Source organism: Scyliorhinus torazame, chromosome 12 (assembly GCF_047496885.1).
Source record: "Scyliorhinus torazame isolate Kashiwa2021f chromosome 12, sScyTor2.1, whole genome shotgun sequence".
Lineage (NCBI taxonomy): Eukaryota > Metazoa > Chordata > Chondrichthyes > Carcharhiniformes > Scyliorhinidae > Scyliorhinus > Scyliorhinus torazame.
The window spans coordinates 43898890-43918583 of record NC_092718.1 but is presented as its reverse complement, the minus strand read 5'-3'; the positions used below and the strand labels follow the sequence as shown (position 1 = coordinate 43918583).

At 42.0% G+C, this 19694-nt stretch overlaps 1 protein-coding gene across 7 annotated transcripts in view; it reads left to right on the top strand.

Annotated features, from left to right (window-relative positions):
• LOC140387540 (protein unc-13 homolog C-like) overlaps positions 1–19694 on the top strand; it is a 972441-nt gene that overhangs the window by 441833 nt on the left and 510914 nt on the right. For 4 of the 7 annotated variants that reach the window (XM_072470780.1, XM_072470778.1, XM_072470777.1 and 1 more), the window contains one exon: positions 11892–11956. In XM_072470780.1, the coding sequence (XP_072326881.1) occupies positions 11892–11956 (65 nt within the window). Of the gene's footprint in view, positions 1–11515; positions 11539–11891; positions 11957–19694 lie in introns of all 7 variants that reach the window. The other 3 variants (XM_072470775.1, XM_072470774.1, XM_072470776.1) reach the window with 1 other exon arrangement.

Genomic DNA, 19694 nt, shown 5'->3' with positions numbered 1-19694 from the left:
CCCCCAAACCCCCCCCCCCCCCAACCCTCCACCCAAACCCCCCCCAACCCCCCACCCCCCCATTAACATTAGAGCAGATAACTCACCAGCCTCAGGTAATCTGTGTGATGGGTTCAGTTTGGGTTTCCTCCCCCATACACACACCATCAACTCCATTGTGTCTGGCCAATACTGATGGCATCCAATTATTATTTATTGCATTATTGCTCTCTGCAGCCAGGTATTTAATTTTAAGAGGAAAGAATTGTGATACTTGTAATAAGTAACAGCTTTGTTGATTGTCACTCAATCGATGAGTTAGACTATTACATATACATTTCTTTTTGTGCAATGCTGAGACACATAAATGGAAATGCCATGAATATCTTGTGCTGATCTTCCTAGTGCTGCCAATATAGAATGATGGATGTAAATCAGTTACAGAGCAGTAATGTATCAAGTGGTTCTGAAATAACAAATGCCTGCTGCAATTTTTATTATTTTTAATATAGGGAACACATGAATTATTAAAGATTAATTGGTTCTTGATGGAATTTAGTCACATGTTGGAGGAAACTTTGCAGGCTTCATGAATATATTATCTAGAGGTTATGTGGCATCATTGAATTGGAATGTTGTGCAACTTATGCACCCGATTATGAATTTTAATTTGTACTGCAGTTCTGAAGACAAATGCCAAAACTTTTGGTTAGTGACATCAGCTAGCATATAGAAATTTATAAGGATAACTGAAGATTTAAATGATATTCAATGTACATTTTGATTGCATGATGTTACGTTGCAGAATTCTCCATTTGGGAAACTGTTCTCCTTTCAGAGCTGAATTGCATCTGATTTGCACTCTTGAGTGCAAATCAGGAAGTGAGTCACAATCCTTAATCATGTGAATTTATGCACGACGAGGATTGTGAGGGATTCCCGAGGGAGCCTGTAAGTGAGTTCCTCCAGCTGCCCCCCCAATGCAATAATTCACCCCATTTTCTGAGTCAACCCCCAACTCCTCTTGAGTGGCTTTTTGAAATACCCAACTGTGAAACTAACGACAATGTTTATAAACATCTAACTATTATTTACAGCTCCTGGACCCCAGCAAAGACAGTTAAGTGCTTTCTGTAGAGAAAAAAAGGAAGTGAAATCACTTAAAGCACTTAACTGGTTAGTTTTACAGCTAAGTACTTGTAAGCCAGAGATGTAAAGGGAGATGAATGAAACAATGCAGACAGCTGGGTGTGTGTGGAGCTGTCACACAGCCTAGTGAAAGCAATTTCACAGAGAAATGAATGAAAGGCTTGCAGATCAAAGATCTGAGTAGGTTTAAACAGAGCTGACTTTTTTTCTTTCCAGGAATTAACTCCTCTGCCTGAGCCAGCAGGTGTATTGCACAGGTGAATTTTAAAGTCATGATTTTTTTTTCACTGCCTCTGTCTGGAATGCTCTCTAGCTTCCAGACAGGACTCTCTCTTATGGGTGGCTTCTAGGCAGAGGTCTCTCTTCGGAGATCTTCCAAGCAGGGGTCTCCCTTATGTTAGGTCTCTGGTGGGCGTTTCTCTAATTGACGAGTCTCTGGTGGGGGGGCGGGGCGGTAGGGGGGACGTCGTGTGGGGGTGGGGGTGGGGTGTGCAGGTCTTGCATTGTGGGGGAGGGGGATCCTCCGATCGATGTTGGGGGCACCTCCCTTAAAGAGTTAACTTCTTAGCCCACCGCAAGGTCCACCGCATCAGGGACAAGACCTGCACCAATTCCCGCCCACATGATTCCCGGCTCAGAGAATATGATGCCCGTTAATAGGATGCAAATGGCGGGGCGTGAACCATGATCCCGATGGCAGCTGAGGCCCGGAGCAGCAGAATGACTGGCGCGGTTCCCGTTTTTTGTCTGATGCTGGATTCTTCGCGCATCGGGAACTCCGCTACCACCGGCGGTGTCCGGAGAATCCAGCCCCGGGTTTATCATGTCCACATTTAGAATATGAGGCACTGTACATGCAATTCTGTACATTTTCTGGATTATAAATTACGATGATCAAAAAAATGGCTGAGGAATTTGCATTTGAGCTATTTAATTTCCATTTGGTTTCTGTATGCGTTATATGTATTTAACAATGGCTCTATTGATCTGCGAGTCATGGTGGATTAACATTCATTTTACCAGCAAAGAACCAGAAAATGTTATGTCAAGTCAAATGGAACCAATTCATTACGGTGTGCCCATCAGGTATCATTCTGACCATGAATGGAGTTACACTTGTAACGTCTTAGGTTTACCTTGCAGCTCCCTCAACAACAGTGCAAACATGTCACAGCTTCAATGTTTCTTCTGAATGGCTCCGAAACCCTTGACATCTCTGCCACAAGAAGTTAATGCAAAACAAAACTGGGTACATGAAAGAAAAGTTGATTATTGCTTCCAATAGATAATAGGTGGCCAGATTTAGCCTTGATTCAGAATCTTGATAAAGACAATTTTCTTATTTCTACAATTTAGTTTTCTTGGGTGTATCTTTTCTTCAAGTGGGCTCCATTGCTGGATATACTCATTCGATTGCAGTCCTGTCTTGCTGAATCAAAATTTAACTCGATTCCTTTTCCAATTTTTAACTGAATCGGTATTTATTGTTCTTGGCAGATTCTGTTCTCCAATCTTTTATATTTGAGATCCTTTGATCCTCAAACTCCACTGGAGTTTTTCCAATCTGCTGCTACAACCTCAGCAGTGGACTTGCAGAACTTCTAAAAAAAACGGGTTACATTGCATCTCCTGTTATTTCTGGGAGCGGGGTGTGTGTGCGTGTGTGTGTGGGCGGGGGGGAGATGAAGCTGTTGGAACCATGAGTGAGGTGTCCCAAAACTAGAGTTCCCAATCCTGAGGCTTACCACAAAATGAGTGGTGGCTGGAACGCTGACCTCCATAACAGCACAAGTGAGTCCCATAGACAGTAACATCCTGCATTTATATAACATCTACAATGTAGTAAATCATCCCAATCTGCTTCACAGGAGTGTTTTGTTTAGTGATCTGCTTAACAGCTGGTCCTCTGCTCATTTCTCCATGATCATGGTCTTGTACTTTCTCTTCAGTTGTTCGTTGGAGTCTCCCATTTTCAATTTCAAGTTGTCCCACATCATCGGTCCCATTCTCCATCTTGGTCGACATCTCTGTAATCTTCCACCATTCAGCTCCTTCAGCAAGTTCTCATGCTTTCGAATATGGCTGATCCTATCTTGTTGTCTTTTCTTGATCATAGTTACTGACAATCTTTCCTCTTCCGTCATTCTGGGAACTTCTTCATTGCTCTTGCGTTCTTTCCAACTGACCCGCTCCATCCTTCTCCAGAACCACATTTCAGAACTTTTTAGCCTTTGAATCTCTACTTTCCTTTAGGCCTAAGTCTGTGCAACAAGGCACTCCAAATCACAGTCCTGATGATTATTTTCTTCAGATCTTTTCTCATTTCGATGCTGATCAATGCTTTATGTTTGGAGAATGTATTATTTGCCATTGTTATCTGAATTCTGATTTCTTTATGCCAGTAAGCATCTTCTGGCAAGATGCTTACCCAATACTTAAATTGTGACACCTGTTCCAGCTGTTGACCATTTACTTTCGCCTCTGCATTCCCACTATCATTTCTTCCAATCTTTGTAATTTCTTTTGTTAAGGTAATTTCCATTCCATAAGCTTTCACCACTTCATTCGTTCGATACACTAGTATATGTAGATCTTCTGCTGTGCTGGCCACTAGGGCCTAGGCACCTGCAAATTACACTACTTTGACACATTTATGTACTTCATCTAGAGCTTCTTTTACCATGGTTTTCACATAAATGTTGAAGAACAATGGTGATAGTCTTGTCTCACCCCATGCTCAGTTACACCAGGTTCAGTTTCATTAATTAATGTCTTGATTGTACCTATAATAAAGGTCGAAAGGAATCAGACGAGTAACATTAAGAAGACGTTTATTTACAACACCTTCTGTGTACAAATGGACCCGGTCAGACTTCACCAGGTCCTCTCTCTCCCTGTCCTCCTATCTGGCCAACCTTATATACACATGGTAATAGCTCCGTAGTGAGCGGGGCACCTCATATTCCTCGAGCTGCATGGGGAAACAATCAAGCCAGCCCCGTGTGCCTTGTGCAGGTTATTACACGCCCCATGTACAGAGCTACTATATTATATCTCTCCTATCAACTCAACCTCCAGCACTTTCAGCAGCTTATTCCAGTCCACCAGGTAACACAGGAATGTTATCAAATAAAATTTGACACCAAGTTATTTAAGGAGATATTCGGGTCATGGAGCTTTACAGCACAGAAAGAGGCCCTTTGGTCCATCGTGTCTGCACTGGCCATCAAGCACCTATCTATTCCAATCCTATTTTCCAGAACTTGGTCCATAGCCTTGTATGCTGTGGGGTTTTAAGTGTTCATCTAAATTCTTCTTAAATATAGTGTTCCCACCCTCTTCCACTGTTTCAGGCAGTGAGTTCCAGGTTCCCATCACTCTCTAGGTGAAATTTGTTTTCCTCTAAATCTCCTGCCCCTGACCTTAAACCTATGTCCCATGGTTATTTACCCCTGTACTAGGGGGAAAGGTTTCTTCCTATCTACCTTATCTAAGTCCCTCATAATTTTGTACACCTCAGTTAAGTCCCCCCTTAGCCTTCTCTGCTCTCAGGAAAACAATCCCAACCTAACCAGCATCTCTTCATAGCTGAAATGTCTCAGCCCAGCAACATCCTGATGAATCTCATTTGCTCTTTCCCAGTGCAATCACATCCTTCCTAAAGTGTGATGACCAGAACTGCACACAGTACTCTAGCTGTAAGACAGGCGACAAGAAACATGGTCCTCGCAGGAGGTTTTAAGAAGCATCTCAAAGGAAGAGAAAGAGGTAAAGAGAGCAGAGTTGTTTCGAGAGAAAATTCAATAGCATAGGGCCTAGATTGCTGAAGCCAGTGGTGGAGTGATTAAAATCTGCATTCATTAGAGACCAGAATTGAAGAAATGCATAGTTCTTGCAGGGGTGTAGGGCTGGAAGTGGTTACTGTGATAGAGGGAGGAGAGGCCAAGGAGGGATTTTTAACAAAAAGGCGGAGAATGAATCAGGAACCAATGTAGGTCACGAGCGTGGTGATGTTGGGTTAAATGGGGCCAAGAGTGAGTCAAGATAAGGGCAGGGGGGATTTGAATGACCTCATTTCACGAACAAAATGCCAGGTGGGCAATCCTCCTGGGGCAAGGGTGGGTAGCCAGCTAAATGTTCATTCGTGCAAGGTAGGCAGGCACCAAAGGTGGAACCAAGTAGTGTGTGTGAGCAAATTGACCCTTCAAAAATGTAGGAGGCTACTGGTGAAAGCAATCCTGGAAAACCTCTGGCATTATCGGATTCCGGGACACCTATTCTCTGTGATAATTTTTGTTTGAAGTAAGTGTGGACTTTGGAATAATTTATTTTCAAACATTCTAATACTGCAGAGCAATTTGTAGAAATCCTCTGCCCACCACTCCCACTCATCCATGTTGCGAAGTTATTTGCTTTCTCATGATTTTTGAAATCCTTCAGCTGCCAAAGGTGTTTGCAAAGACTTTGTACTTTGACAGAATGAAGTAGAGCTTCCTTTCAGCAATGTCGTTCTTTCAATTATGACAGTCACGTTTTATGGCAGAATTATTCTATTATTGATAAAGTACCTGATATAATGTTTTAGATTAACAATTGCATGTACATGTCTGAAATTATGCACATCTTAATGATTAACTAAATTACTGCTCAAGAATTGCATTTTCCAGTTAATCCTATTATTCAAAGATTTTAGTTGTTTTGTCTTAAATTAAGGCTTAATTGGAATTACTTTTAATTGAGCTTGGGCAGTTTTGAGTTGTTTCAAAGATTCCTTCTGGATCCTGTATAAGGAAAGGTTGATTTCTCTCTGGAATTCAAGCCCAGGCACTCTCCTAAAGGAATAAATCGAATGAGACTTTTAATCTTGTTTGACTGCATTGCTGAGAGGTAGAATGCTTGCCCCCCTGCTATTTACTTATGTCTATAAAATTCGCAATGGGCAAGACATGTTTATATGCAAATCATATGAGCTCTTTTTATTTTAAAAAACCCTTGAATTTTGAACATTCCTTTCAGATTTATTAGTAGTTTGACAAAGGGCGGAACAGTAGCACAGTGGTTAGCACTGTTGCTTCACAGTGCCAGGGACCTGGGTTCGATTCCCGGCTTGGGTCACTGTCTGTGCGGAGTCTGCACATTCTCCCCGTGTCTGCATGGGTTGCCTCCGGTTTCCTCCCACTGGTCCCGAAAGGCATGCTTGTTAGGTGAATTGGACATTCTGAATTCTCCCTTGGTGCACCCGAACAGGCGCCGGAATGTGGTGACTAGGGGCTTTTCACAGTAACTTCATTGCAGTGTTAATGTAAGCCTTCTTGTGACACTAATAAAGGTTATATTATATGAATCCAGAATAGGTGTTGTCTTTTTTTTCCCATTCTTTCATGGGATGTGGGCAGTGGAGGCATTTTGTCACCCATCCTGATCACCCAACCTGTGGGAGGTTTCCTCCCACAGTCCAAAGGTATGCAGGTTAGGTGGATTGGCCATGATAAATTGTCCTTAGTGTCCAAAAATTGCCCTTAGTGTTGGGTGGGGTTACTGGGTTATGGGGATAGGGTGGAGGTGTTGACCTTGGGCAGGGTGCTCTTTCCAAGAGCCGGTGCAGACTCGATGGGCTGAATGGCCTCCTTCTGCACTGTAAATTCTATGATAATCACCCTAGAACTGAGTGGCTTGTTTGGCCAATTCAGCGGGCAGTTGAATCAAGCACATTGCTTTAGGCTGGGAGTCACAGGGACGGACAGTAGATTTCCATTGCAGAGCCAGATGTGCTCCAGATGGAATTGTTATGGCCACCATTACTGAGACTAGCTTTCAATTCCAGATTTTTAAAAAATTAATTGAATGTTGTGCTGGGATTTGATTTAATCTTGTGTCCCCAGAGCCTTGCAATTACTAGTGCAGTGACTTTACCACTACACCACGGTTTTACCATGATAATATCTTGACTTTTACTGAAAGGAATATTGGAAATTACTGTTTGAACTTAAACTAAAAATGTGTTTTTAATCTAATCTGGATAATTTGACATTTTTTAAGGGAAAGCAATGTGCACTTAAAGTGAATTAAAATAGATCACAATAAACTCACAGGTGAATTGTTTAGGCATGCAACTTTATTTTTACAGCTGCCTTTTAATGCCAAATCTACAGCCCCATTTTTTGAACATGTTCTACTGTTGAGTTCTAAAAAGAAGCAGCATTTTCAAGGGGGTCTACCGTGGGGGTGGCAGGGGCAATTCAGGACGTAATTTTAACTTGTCCTGGTGAACGCAAGTGTTGTGGATCAGCCACAACAATGGTGTGAATGTAGAAATGGTGCAATCATAATTTCCACAATAGCTTCATAACTCGAAAAATGGTTACACACGAGTCGGATTACAAAAGCAAGGATAGATCTGTTTTGACTTTATTAAACCAGTACTTAGTTTCTCTTTTGCCCAAATCATATATCCCGGATTGCATAGATTAGGAGTAATCTTTTGATGTGCCTGCACGGTGTGGATCTAAAAAGCAAATATTGCTTTGTTTTGCAATGATTGTGTGAATGAATACTTTTGAGTTGTGGCTCCATAAACAGACTTGCGTCATGTAAAGTTCCAGTACTCAGCTCAAAAGACAGCAACAATATATTTAACAAAGAACTCACCAAACACTTCACAGGAGGCATATAATGACAGACGAGAGGACACCAGTCCAAAGTAAGGGATATTAGGAGGGATAATCAAAAGCTTGGTGAAGATGGTGAGGATTATTTCGATAAAGTAACCGAGATATGAGCTAATGTCCATATAGTTAATTGAAACTGTATGTGTGGCAAGTCTGTACATTTGTTTTCTTAAAATAACAACATGCTTGGAGAGAATTAATGGAAGAAATGTAAGTCGACATTAGAGCTAAAACTTTTCAAATACGTTCATATGTGACAACTCTCGCTTGACAGATTTTCTCTTCTATAAATTCCAGTACATGAGGTACTTAAGTTCCCATTTAGTACACTTAACAGAGGAGTCAGCCAAATTGCAAAAATAAATCTTCCCTACTTCTCACTCATTCCTTCAGTTAAAGTGGCCAATTTCAGAATTTCTCTGAATTTTTGGGCCGTAACACGCTGCTTCAAATAACCACACTCAGATTTGACATTTTACAATCGGGGGAAGTAAATTGGAGTTTATTCCATAGGTCAACATCAAACATTCTCCACAAAGTACAACTATAGCACTAACTGACCTATAAAACGTCACCCAGTAAAAGCAAGGAAAGCTTATTTTTCTGCTTCAGCCTCACTGGGGCTACATTGAGTCTGTTCTGTGCTAAACTGCGGCAGGAATACAGATAAGGAGCTGGAGGAAGTGTCCAGTTAGTTTTACGACAGAAAAATCGGCGAGGCCCAGCACTGATCCTCCGACCGGTGAGGGGCTAGCAGTCGCGCCACGTAAAACGCACAGCCTTTCCGATATACATGCCTGGAGAAATGCCGGGCCCGTGGTTGTGCATGTGCACGGCGGCAACCTGCAGCCGTCGTGCCGTACAACATGGCCTCGGCTGCGCACAGACCCGACCTGTCAGATAGTGCTCCCCCGGAAACCCCCTCGCCTCCCCGGGCCACCCTTATGCAGCACGGTTCTCCCCCCCCCCCCCCCCCCCCCGACTGTGGCGGCGCTGGACACAGTCCGCAGCTGCCATCCCGGGTTCACGAAAACTGAGAGCACACGTATCCCGCGCCATCAGGAACTCGGCCCATTGGGGGCGGAGCATTGGGGGAGGGCCTTCAGGTAACGTTCTGAGGCCGTCCCAACGGCATGCTGTGTACTCCTCAATGCCGTTTTGGAGAGGACGGAGCATCCAAAAACAGGCACCTCCCCTAATTTGGTCGTAAACAGGAATTCTCCGCCCGATCGCTGATTACACTATCGGCGTCAGGCAACGGAGAATCCCGCCCAAGATTTATAAGCCAATATTAACAAACTCTGTTATATGTCTCAGACTACCAAATGAACGCATTTTCAGAAACACCAGTGGAAGTTTTTTTCCCCAATGGGAAAATTGAATAATGATGAATATTTTGGTCAATTTAGCTCCAGTCTTGTCAGGTGACATTTTCTGCAATGTTAAATTCACCAATTCGTGGAATTGCAATCAAATTTTGAGTTGTTGCAATAGCCGTAACTTTAGACTGTCATCGGCTTTTCATTTAGATGTCTGGTTGGGAAAGAAGATGTTTTCACTTTCTAAATGGTGGAAAGCTGGAGAAGAGTCGAGATCCAAAGAGACTTGGGGGCAGGCAAGAGACAGATGAAATTTATTGCAGAAAAGTATGAGGTGATGTGTGTTAGTGTGCAGGGCCGATTTGCATCGATCTTTTAAAGTGGCAAAACATATTGAGGGCGGGTCAAAGCACATTGGAACTTGGGCTTCATAAATACGGCCACGACTAGAGGATTCCATCCAATTCTGAGCACCACTACTTTGGAAGGATTGAGAAGTTGCAAAGGAGATTCACGTGAATGGTTTTCGGGGTGGGGATATTAGCTTCAAAGTTAGGCTGGAGTTGTTCTCCTCAGAGGAAAGGAGTTTTAGGGTAACTTGGAGCTTGGATAGAGCTGTTTAAGGTAATGACATGTTTGGACAGGGTAGAGAAGGAAAAACTGTACCATTAGCTGATATCACAAGGACTAGGGCCTACAGGTTGAAGGTTTTGCGCAAAAGATGCAGGTGGAATGTGAGGGAAAACCTATTTACGTAGTGAATTGTAATTGCTGGGAACTTACTGCTCCACATGGTTTATGGAAACAAAGGCACTCATTGATTTCAAAAAGAAATTGCGTGGCCACTTGAAGGTTACAAGGTTAGAGCGGGTGAATGGGACTGATTGGGACAGTGAGCTGGTATGGGCTCAGTGGGCTGAATGGTGTCCTTTGGGGCCATGAATAAATGGCTTCATTACTCTACAGATGGATGCCCTCCCCCTGAGGCAAGTTTGACAGAGGGGTAATTAATTAGCTGGGAGGGTGGCAGGTGGGAACCCTGCCATCTTCCCGCCTTTATCTCAGTTAAGTCTGTGGTGTAAAGGCCTTTTGGTGACCCGCCCCTCCCCACTGCCAATTGAGGCCCTTCACTGGGCAATTAATGTCCCATATACGCAAAGTATTTGTTGCTGTGATGTGGGTAAAGCAAAACTGCATTATACCTCATTCCTAGCAGAGGGTTTTCTCCTTTAACTGATGCACCCCTGTGCTGCTGGTTCTCCCACCATGATGCCAAATAGGGAATACCTGTTGTGAAAAGGATGGTTATTGGGCCCAGTATGCATTGCCATTCAGTGTTGTCAGCGAACCTATTTATTATATTGGCAGCAAAACAATGTAGGAGAAAACCAAAGTGCTTATGCATCAAGGTCCTAATTCCCAATTATAACACCAGTTGTATAACCAGTGATGGTAGCTTGCCAGTAATTATCTTCTTGTCACAGTTATTATCTGTCAAATGTTCTGTTTTCTTGAAACTCTCATTGATTACATTAAAGAAATAGTAAGTTACGTATATCAACCTTTGACAAAATGACAATTAATATTTCTAACAGGCATCGGTTTCCAAGAACATAAATCATGAATTGAGAAGAGTGTACCAACCTCACCCCTCCTTGTATAATCTAACCTCTTGTGGACTCCAGCACATCAATATAGCAAAAACCTCCAGATGTTCTGGATAAACACATTCTGCAGCTTAATCTTTTGAGCCTGTCACCATCAGGGCGATCAACTGGTAGGGTGTAAAAGCATAGCATCCAAACAGTTTTAATTAATTAACAGTTTCTGGAGCTGCTTGCAGCTCCAAATAAAAAGTAAGTGAGCATTCAATCAGTAAATAAGTTCAATCAAGGTTGTGGGTCAAGGTGACAAATATCGCAAGAGTATTTATTGCAGAAGAGTTTTTAATATTATAGTAGGAAGCAATGCGCTGTAGTGGCAGTTGAATTTGGAACTGTATTTGACTTAAATGGCATGGTACATACAAGGTGTGTTTTAACTGGAAAAGGTAAAAATTGAAATAATTAGATTTTGCTTCTTTCACAATTGGGTAGCATAATAATTGGAATTAATATTTATATTAAGGTTTTGTGCTTAAAATCATACGATAGACCAGCAGCAGCTATTTTGCTGTGCTGGAATTTGTAGAGTTTTAATTTAATTTTTCACCAACTTTATAATTGTTTTCCATTGGTTTAAGTTTGCATTAATTAAGTTTCCATTTAAGTAGCTAATACCCCTTGGGTTCATGACTGCATCTAATTGCAGTATAATATATGAGTGGACAAGCAAATTATATAACTTTAGAATATTGCATATCTAACATATTATGTCCTCCTCTCCTTGGTTCTTTTTCAGATAACAGTTCTGTGGATCAACAGGTTCTAAATTGCTGTGTTTCATCTCCCATAAAATATCATTTGAATTTTGTTACATTTTTATGTAGTTTTCATTGTAAAGATGTTCATTTCACATCCTATTTGTGTCGCATGGATCCCACCTTTACAAATACATGATATAATTTATCTTATTTGTCACATATTCAATATACGATGCATTTGTAAACAGGACATTTGTTGATCAGAATAAACTTCCACAAACATACTCTTTCATAATGTACTTCATATTGTAAGTGCAAACAGAAAAAAAAGATGTAGAATTTTTCATTGAAACGGCACACGCATTGTTTGAGACTTGATAATGCTTACAGTTCTTTCTTTATTCTTTGGTAAAGGCTCAGCTATCAAGTGGAAATGTTTTCGATGCATCTACCCTTTCAAGCTTCAAGACCCCCGGAGGGTGAGTCAAATTTCTATTCTATGTATTTCTAAAATTGAACTCCTATCAGCAATCTATTTTTGGTGAACAACAATTAAACAACTAAACAAAAAAAATGTTGATACTTGATTTTTTTACCTCCCTATTTTCAAGTCATTTTTTAGCACAACTTTTACAAACACACCAAACTACATTTGACGTTGTTGATTACCATGGCTAAATGACCAAATCTGCTGGTTGAATGATTATGGAGATGTTTCACAGGAATGAAGGACTAGCATTTGTTTGCAAGATTTAATTCTTTGCTTGCACAAAATGTAGTTTAATATTTTGCAAATTCCTATTTTGAAATGACTATTTTGAAATAATTGGTTTATCACAACACAACACAAAAATCACGCTTGTGCAATAAAACAGAAAATGCTGCAAATGTAGAATGCATGCAAACAGCAACTGGAGAGGAAGAAAAAGAGGGGATAATTTAATGGTCGTGGTTGGGGCCCATCCACCGGTTGTAATCCCATCACGGCTATTTTTAGGAGGCTTGATGGGATTTAATCTCAGTCAGGCACCTACTTTTCCTCTGTGGAGCTTCCCAGCTCCTGGAAGGGGAATTTGTACAGAGAAGCCTCTGGTGTAGGGTGGATTTCCTGCCTCCGAGAGCTGCTGGCCAATCAGAGGCTGCCAGTTCTCCAGTACAGGCAACACCAGTGGGAGTGGTGGCCATTGCAGGAACTAGAATGTGGCCGACACTGGAGTGTGGCCTACAGGGATTGACATCAGAAAGCAGGACATGTTTATAACACTGGCTCCGCTTCATCCATCTGATGTGGTTAACTTTTCGTTTTTCACCAATTTTGGTTGTTAAATATAGGCTGCTCCGAGATTTACAATAGTTGTCCGGTGCCATTACTCATGGCAAAATTGTTTACTTTTATAAGGACAGGAGTGTTAAGCTGCATAACAATGCATTCATATTCTGTTACCATGGATCTGTATTCCTTTACGATAACATCATCTGATAGATAAGTAAATAGTGCCCAGGTCATCCTGAGTTTAATTGTCGTTTGACCAGGGAATTATGCTAATTGAAATGAGCTTCAAGCTACAGTTGAGAAGCAGATAGCATTTTAAAGCTGTTTGCGAACTTGAAACAAAATGTTGCAATTAGAACACAAATTATTCAGTGATTGGTCAGGAACTTTGAAAATTGGAATATGCATGTTAGTTGTTGGCTTCAGCTCAAAATCACACAACATTTTAGGCTGCTTTGCCAAGTTTGACGATCTGTGAATATATAGATAGTGGCATATCTGAATTCTTACTTTCTCCATTGCATATGTATGAACTTTACATGTAATTTGTAGAGTTCCAATTGAAAGTGTTGATGCCAAAAGAGGTTAATAAGCAAACCTGCAAACCCATGATAATTTTCATCTGGCTGGGGCTTGACCTCGTTCTCTCTCTCAGAGTTTTGAAAGTAGAGTTTCAGAGTTCAAGGCTACAGTAAGGTGCTTAATTGACTGCAGGAGTTTTCTGTTCATCAAAATTAGTGGATGAAATATCGACGGCATTACCCATGATATTCTGACACCTTGTTGTATAAGTAAGAGGAGTCAAAATCTGTTTCCTGATATTTCTGTAAAATGTACTTTTTTATTTCCAATTCTTATTGTGGATGAGGTGTTGAAAATGAAAGCTTGAGAATTGAGGCATACACAGAGCCTGGGCCTTGTTGAGGTTGGAAGTGAACCTTGTGTAATGATATGTAGACAGACATGTAACTAAAGGGTTAATCACAACACTTAGATGTGACATTAACACCAGAGGGCACCACTAAACCACACTATATAACAAAGCTCCCAAAGGTTCTTGGTCTCTTTCCGCACAAGAGTAGCTAGACAGCAGTCATGTAGCAGAGTCCGGTCACAGCCTAGCCACCACGTGCAGTTCACATACAGTTTATATAGTTATATCTCATTACTTTATTTCTAGAGTTAGTTCAGTAGAGTGTCGAACTCATTTATTAGTTTTATCGATACTTAATAAATTTGTTTACTTTACATCGAAGATTTGTGTATTCTTCAGCATCATCAGCAACCAGCAATGACCGATATTACTTTAACCAAGTAATACAACATGCTACCCAGGAGTAGCAATATAATATAACACCTTGGTGGAGGAAAAATTATGACATTGTGGAAGTTGTGGTGTGCTAAGGGAAGCCATCAGATCAGACACAACAGAAATGGGGCAACTAAAAATGATGAGAAGAAATATATCCAAGTGGTTTTAGAGGAGATTGTAGTCCTGTAACAGACACATGTGGAAGGCCTTCTAAAAGATGTGAAGGTGGCCGGCCATCCAACTACTGCTTCCATAAGCAGCCTAGTAATAGTAATAATCTTTATTGTCACAAGTAGGCTTACATTAACACTGCAATGAAGTTACTGTGAAAAGCCCCTAGTCGCCACATTCCGGCACCTGTTTGGCTACACAGTGGGAGAATTCAGAATGTCCAAATTCCCGAACAGCATGTTTTTCGGGACTTGAGGAAACCCACGCAGACACGGGGAGAACGTGCAGACTCCACACAGACAGTGACCCAAGCAGGAATCAAACCTGGGACCCTGGAGCTGTGAAGCAACAGTGCTACCCACTGTGCTACCATGCTGCCTAAACTCTGCTACTGTATACCATCCTGCACCAGTTCCTGCTCATCTGTCCTCCCTGTTCTCTCAGTCATCTGTCTCAACTTTAAAATTCTCATTTGCATGCCCAAGGGCCTCACAAATTCTGTAACTTCCTCAAACCCTGTAAGAACCTCACTGCCTCACACCCAGTCCCAAAGTCTGAGCTCCTCCATTTCTGGTTTCTTGTACAGCTTCCAGTACCTTCTCACCATTGGTCACCGTGCCCTCAGTTATTTAGCCTCGTACTCTGGAATTCCCTCATCAAATATCTCCGTCGTGTCATGTTTTGAACTATCTATTCCATGAACAAATCCATACCAGTTTTTTTGAGATGGTGGTTAGAGTTTTCAATGGTTCACTCAGTGACCTTCCCAAATATTGTGTTGTTCCAACAATTATTTTAATTGTGCAGATAATTGAACATATTTAATTGCGTGCATTACGTCTGAATTTATTCTGTGCACTCTGTGTAGGTGATCATTTATATCCAAACAGAAAAATATAAATCTGACCCTTTGCTCTCAAAGAAGCCTTTCACTAGGAGAATGATCTGGCATTGAAGTAGCCATCCAGTCCAATATTGGTAATCCTGGTCGTTTATCAACATTGCATCTTAATTGAAGACCTTAATTTAGTTTACTGATCAATAGTTTCCCTAATTTTCGACACAAGAAGAAAGCTGTGCTTTTCATAGGTCTGTATCTCACCAACATATTTATTACACCATCCAGTGTTAGATACCCAATACCCCCAAGATTGAATCCAGTGAATCTCCTCCAGTTTTCTGCACATAGCATCATTTTTTGTTTGTTTGTTTTAATGATTGTTGCAGATAATTCAATGTTTTGTCTCAATCCGGTTCGACGTTCTCCTCGAGGGCGGTGGGTTATCATACCACAAAAGATACCTAGAGAGGTATAAAAATGGCAATAGCGAATTGACAGCTCATTACACATGGTGCCTGTTTTTATTTTCTGTTCATTTGGGAAACTTCTTAAACTTCAAACAAAATAAAACAGGCATTGAAACTAGTCGAAGCTCCAAAAAAGAAGTTGAATGATTGTTCAAGGTGAAAGATTGGCTGCCAAATTGTTATGAGCCCTTTGCGTGCTACAGAACTAACCCAATTTCACCTCTCTGGAGTTTTCCTGCCTTAACTAGGAACTAGCCAAAGCAATAGTGCCAGTTGGTGTGACAGCTGCCTGCTTGCTAGCAGATGCTTGCAAAAGGTATATTGTCTGGCTTACATTGGTTTGGGGGTGCATAGGAGCAGGGACAGAGCAAATATTACTCCAGCGGATAGGTTGTGCTGAGCATTCAGATCCAAAAATATTTTTATATATCATTGAGTTTTATTGGCAATTTTATAAAGAGGTAGAAGTTGCAAAAAGAATGGGAATTTGGTTTCCATAAATGTTTATGTATGGATAATTAAAACCAGCCACAGATCATAAATTACGTTTTATACACATTTACGTATTTGAATAGAGATTTAAAAAAATGTATTTTGAAGTGATTTTCATTGACTGACTCATGAAAGGCTCTGTGATTCATAGATTCATAGAATTTACAGTGCAGAAGGAGGCCATTCGGCCCATCGTGTCTGCACCGGCTCTTGGAAAGAGCACACTACCCAACCGCACACCTCCACCTTATCCCCATAACCCAGTAACCCCACCCAACACTAAGGGCAATTTTGGACACTAAGGGCAATTTAGCATGGTCAGTCCACCTAACCTGCACATCTTTGGACTGTGGGAGGAAACCGGAGCACCCGAAGGAAACCCATGCACACACGGGGAGAACGTGCAGAGTCCGCACAGACAGTGACCCAAGCCGGGAATCGAACCTGGGACCCTGGAGCTGTGAAGCAATTTTGCTAATCACTATGCTACAGTGCTGCTCACTAATGTCGATCATGACAATAGTGATGTTCAATCATGAATGCACAAGCACATGATATTTTTTCAGTGTGCAACATATGAGGGGAAACCTGGTTCAATATTACATTTATAGCACAATCCCAAATTGAAAGGAGCTGCACCATCACTGTTAGAAATCCACATAGTTGAGAAGAATTATATTTTGTTTTTGTTGCCTTCATCTATCTCTGTCATTTGAGTCTTTTTATTTGAACAACACTGGCATGAGGACAATTGGCTTGAAGGAATTCCTCTGACTGACTGCATGAGGGGGAGCTGGATTAATGTTAGTCCAGGAACTGTCATTAACACTAGTATCAATTGTGCCTGTTATTGCAGCTACTCAATTTCAAGCTCAAGGCTACACCTGAGATGGTTCGATGCTAGCTTATTTAAAATCATATTTGCTCCAAAAAATAAGGTGCCATTCTACTGTGGACACGTGCAATGGAATGCAAACAAAATCATTAAAAATATTGTTCTTTTTACGGGTTCGCTTCTTACCAATTCTCTTCTTTTGTCCCCTCATTTCCCCAAATCATGGGCTGAATTCTCCACCGCCCATCGCTGGTAATCGAGTTTTCGATGCGATGGAGAATCCAGTGCCGGGATTAATGGGTAAAAATAAAGCATTTGCAACCTATTAATGGGCTGGATACTGGCTTCCCCACACCTCTGTGATTTTCCGGTCCTCTGGACTGGGACTCACACGGGCGTGGATTAATACAAGCATTTGTCAGTGTGGCCCTGGTGTAGTAGAACTCAGTGGGCCAAGGGGGTAAGTATTTAAGGTAGGTGCCCCCAAAGTCCATCGGAGGGCCCCCTCCCACCAACAGCAAATCCTGCCCACTCCAGATCTTCCGAGCAAAGCCACCCTTGCCCCCAGTGCCACCCCTCCATCATAGCCATCCCCATAACAGGGAACCATCCTGTCTCCCTGCAATCTGTCACCCCTGTTTAGAAGGAAAAGAACAGTCCAGGCAGAAGCAGTGAAAAAAATCATTGCCTTTCCACTTCCCTGTGCCTCACACCTGCTGCCTCAGGCAGATGCCCAGAATGCAGCTGAATGCAAAAATCATGTCACAAGGCTTCAAAAACCCCTCATATCCGTTGAACTGCAAGGATTCTATTCCCTTCAAAGAGCAATAGCTTTTAGCAGCCTATAAGTGATATCTTCCAGACAGCCAGATGTCTGCATTGTTTATTTTCATTTCCCTTCTGACTTGAATGGATTTCAAATAGACTGCTGTGAAACTAACCACAATGTTTATAAGGAGTTAAGCACATTCACTTCCTCTTTTTGAAAGCAGAAAGCACTTAACTGCTTTTGATGTGGTCATGGGCTGTCAATCATAGCTTGATGTTTATAAACATTGTGATTAGTTTCACAACAGGGGGTCGGGTCACCCTCATGCATGCATTCTGTGGGGGGGGGGATGGAGAGGAGGATGTCTCTACTTGTTAGGGGGTTGGGGGTAGGGTTTACCTTGCAGGCCGGAAGTGGGCCAAGCACCACACCTCGCTATGGTGCCGCATGCTCAAAATGGCAGCCCAATAGCATGGTTCGTGGCAGAATCCCTTGCGATCCATGCATAAATTTGCATGGCTGGGGACATTGACTTGCTTCTGGGCGCCACTCCCAGCACCAGTGTCAAACAGAAGCGATTCAGTTTCAGTGGGAGAACATAATCTCCCGAACGGAGAATCCAGTCCAATAATTCACTTCATGTATACAATGGACTTTGGCAGACCATCTGTACCTTATGCAAGTAGTCATCTTTCAATATGATTTTAAAAGGGAACAACATCAAGGGTACTGCATTGCAATTTGCAGCATGAACACTTGTTAATATTAGAACTGCTGAGGCCAATTGCGAAAACCTGAAAATTCTGAAATGAAAATTACTATTTTCCGGCCCTTCCCATTGGCAGAGTCTTTTGATCCTGCTGAAAGTGACCCCCTGCATTGGGTTCCCCGGTAGCAGGGCGAGCAAATCAAGCAAAACACAGTAGACTTGGGGGAAATGGAAGATCTTGCCGCTGGGAAACAACAGGTTGTGGTGGGGTGAGATAGTGGTGGGTTTCAGAGGGATGAAAGTCCTGGCATAGGAATTAAATCCGTAATTTTCCTGGCCTGTAAGGCTTAGTGCTGCATTAAGCATTAAGTTTTCCCAAAACCTCCTTGACAACCATCTGCCTGTTCACCATAGTATTGGTCCCTCTGAAATACATTCCAACAATAGACTTAAATTTGGAAAATGTAGCCCAAAATCGTTAATCAGAATGGTTGTTAGATATTTTTCAAAGGTGATGAGACTCTCTTCAAGTAACACAACAGCTTACGTTTTTAGCTTTCTTGGTGTAAAAATGCACCGCGCTGGGCGCTACAAAGGGGAAATGCAGACACAGCAACAAGCGACTGAAATTTATTGAAAAGGATAGGTTTTCAGGAAATTCTTGAGAGCAAGGATAGGAGTAGCAAAGTGGAAGAGAGCAGGGACATGATCACCGATTTACCAACTTCCAAGTGAAATATGAAGCAAACAGTCATTTGCAACCTAAGGAACAGGTGGGAGCAAGAGTGTGCATGGATGTAAGAAATATCCAGATAAGGTGAGGCAGGACCGTTTGGGGGGGGGGGAGGGGGGGTGGAGGGGACGTGGAAGAGGATTTTGAAACTAGTTCAATGGTATGTACGGAAAGGAATGGATGATGGATACGTGGGATTTATTGCAGGAGAAGAATTGGGCTGCAGCATCCTGGTTTGGCTGCTGTTTGTGAGAGGTGAAAGCATTAAAAAATTAGGTACGGTAAAGTCGCCGTGGTCCCAGATGTCCATAGGCTGCTTTCCCCCTTTGAGAGGAGAGCTGACTGGTGGTGGTTTAACCTGAGGATCACCAGACCTCAGATGAAGGGCAAAGTTGAAAAGCTGGACCTTCATGAATAACCTCAGCCGGTACGGGAATTTAACCTGCACTGCTGCCCTGGTTCATCACAAACCAGCTGTCTAGTCCACTGAGCTAAACTGGGCCACTTATTAAAAAATATCAGAGCATAGAACCCCTGCAGTGCAGAAGGAGGCCATTCAGTCTGCACTGACACTCTGAGAGAGCACCCTACCTATTCAAAGTGATGAATGCACAA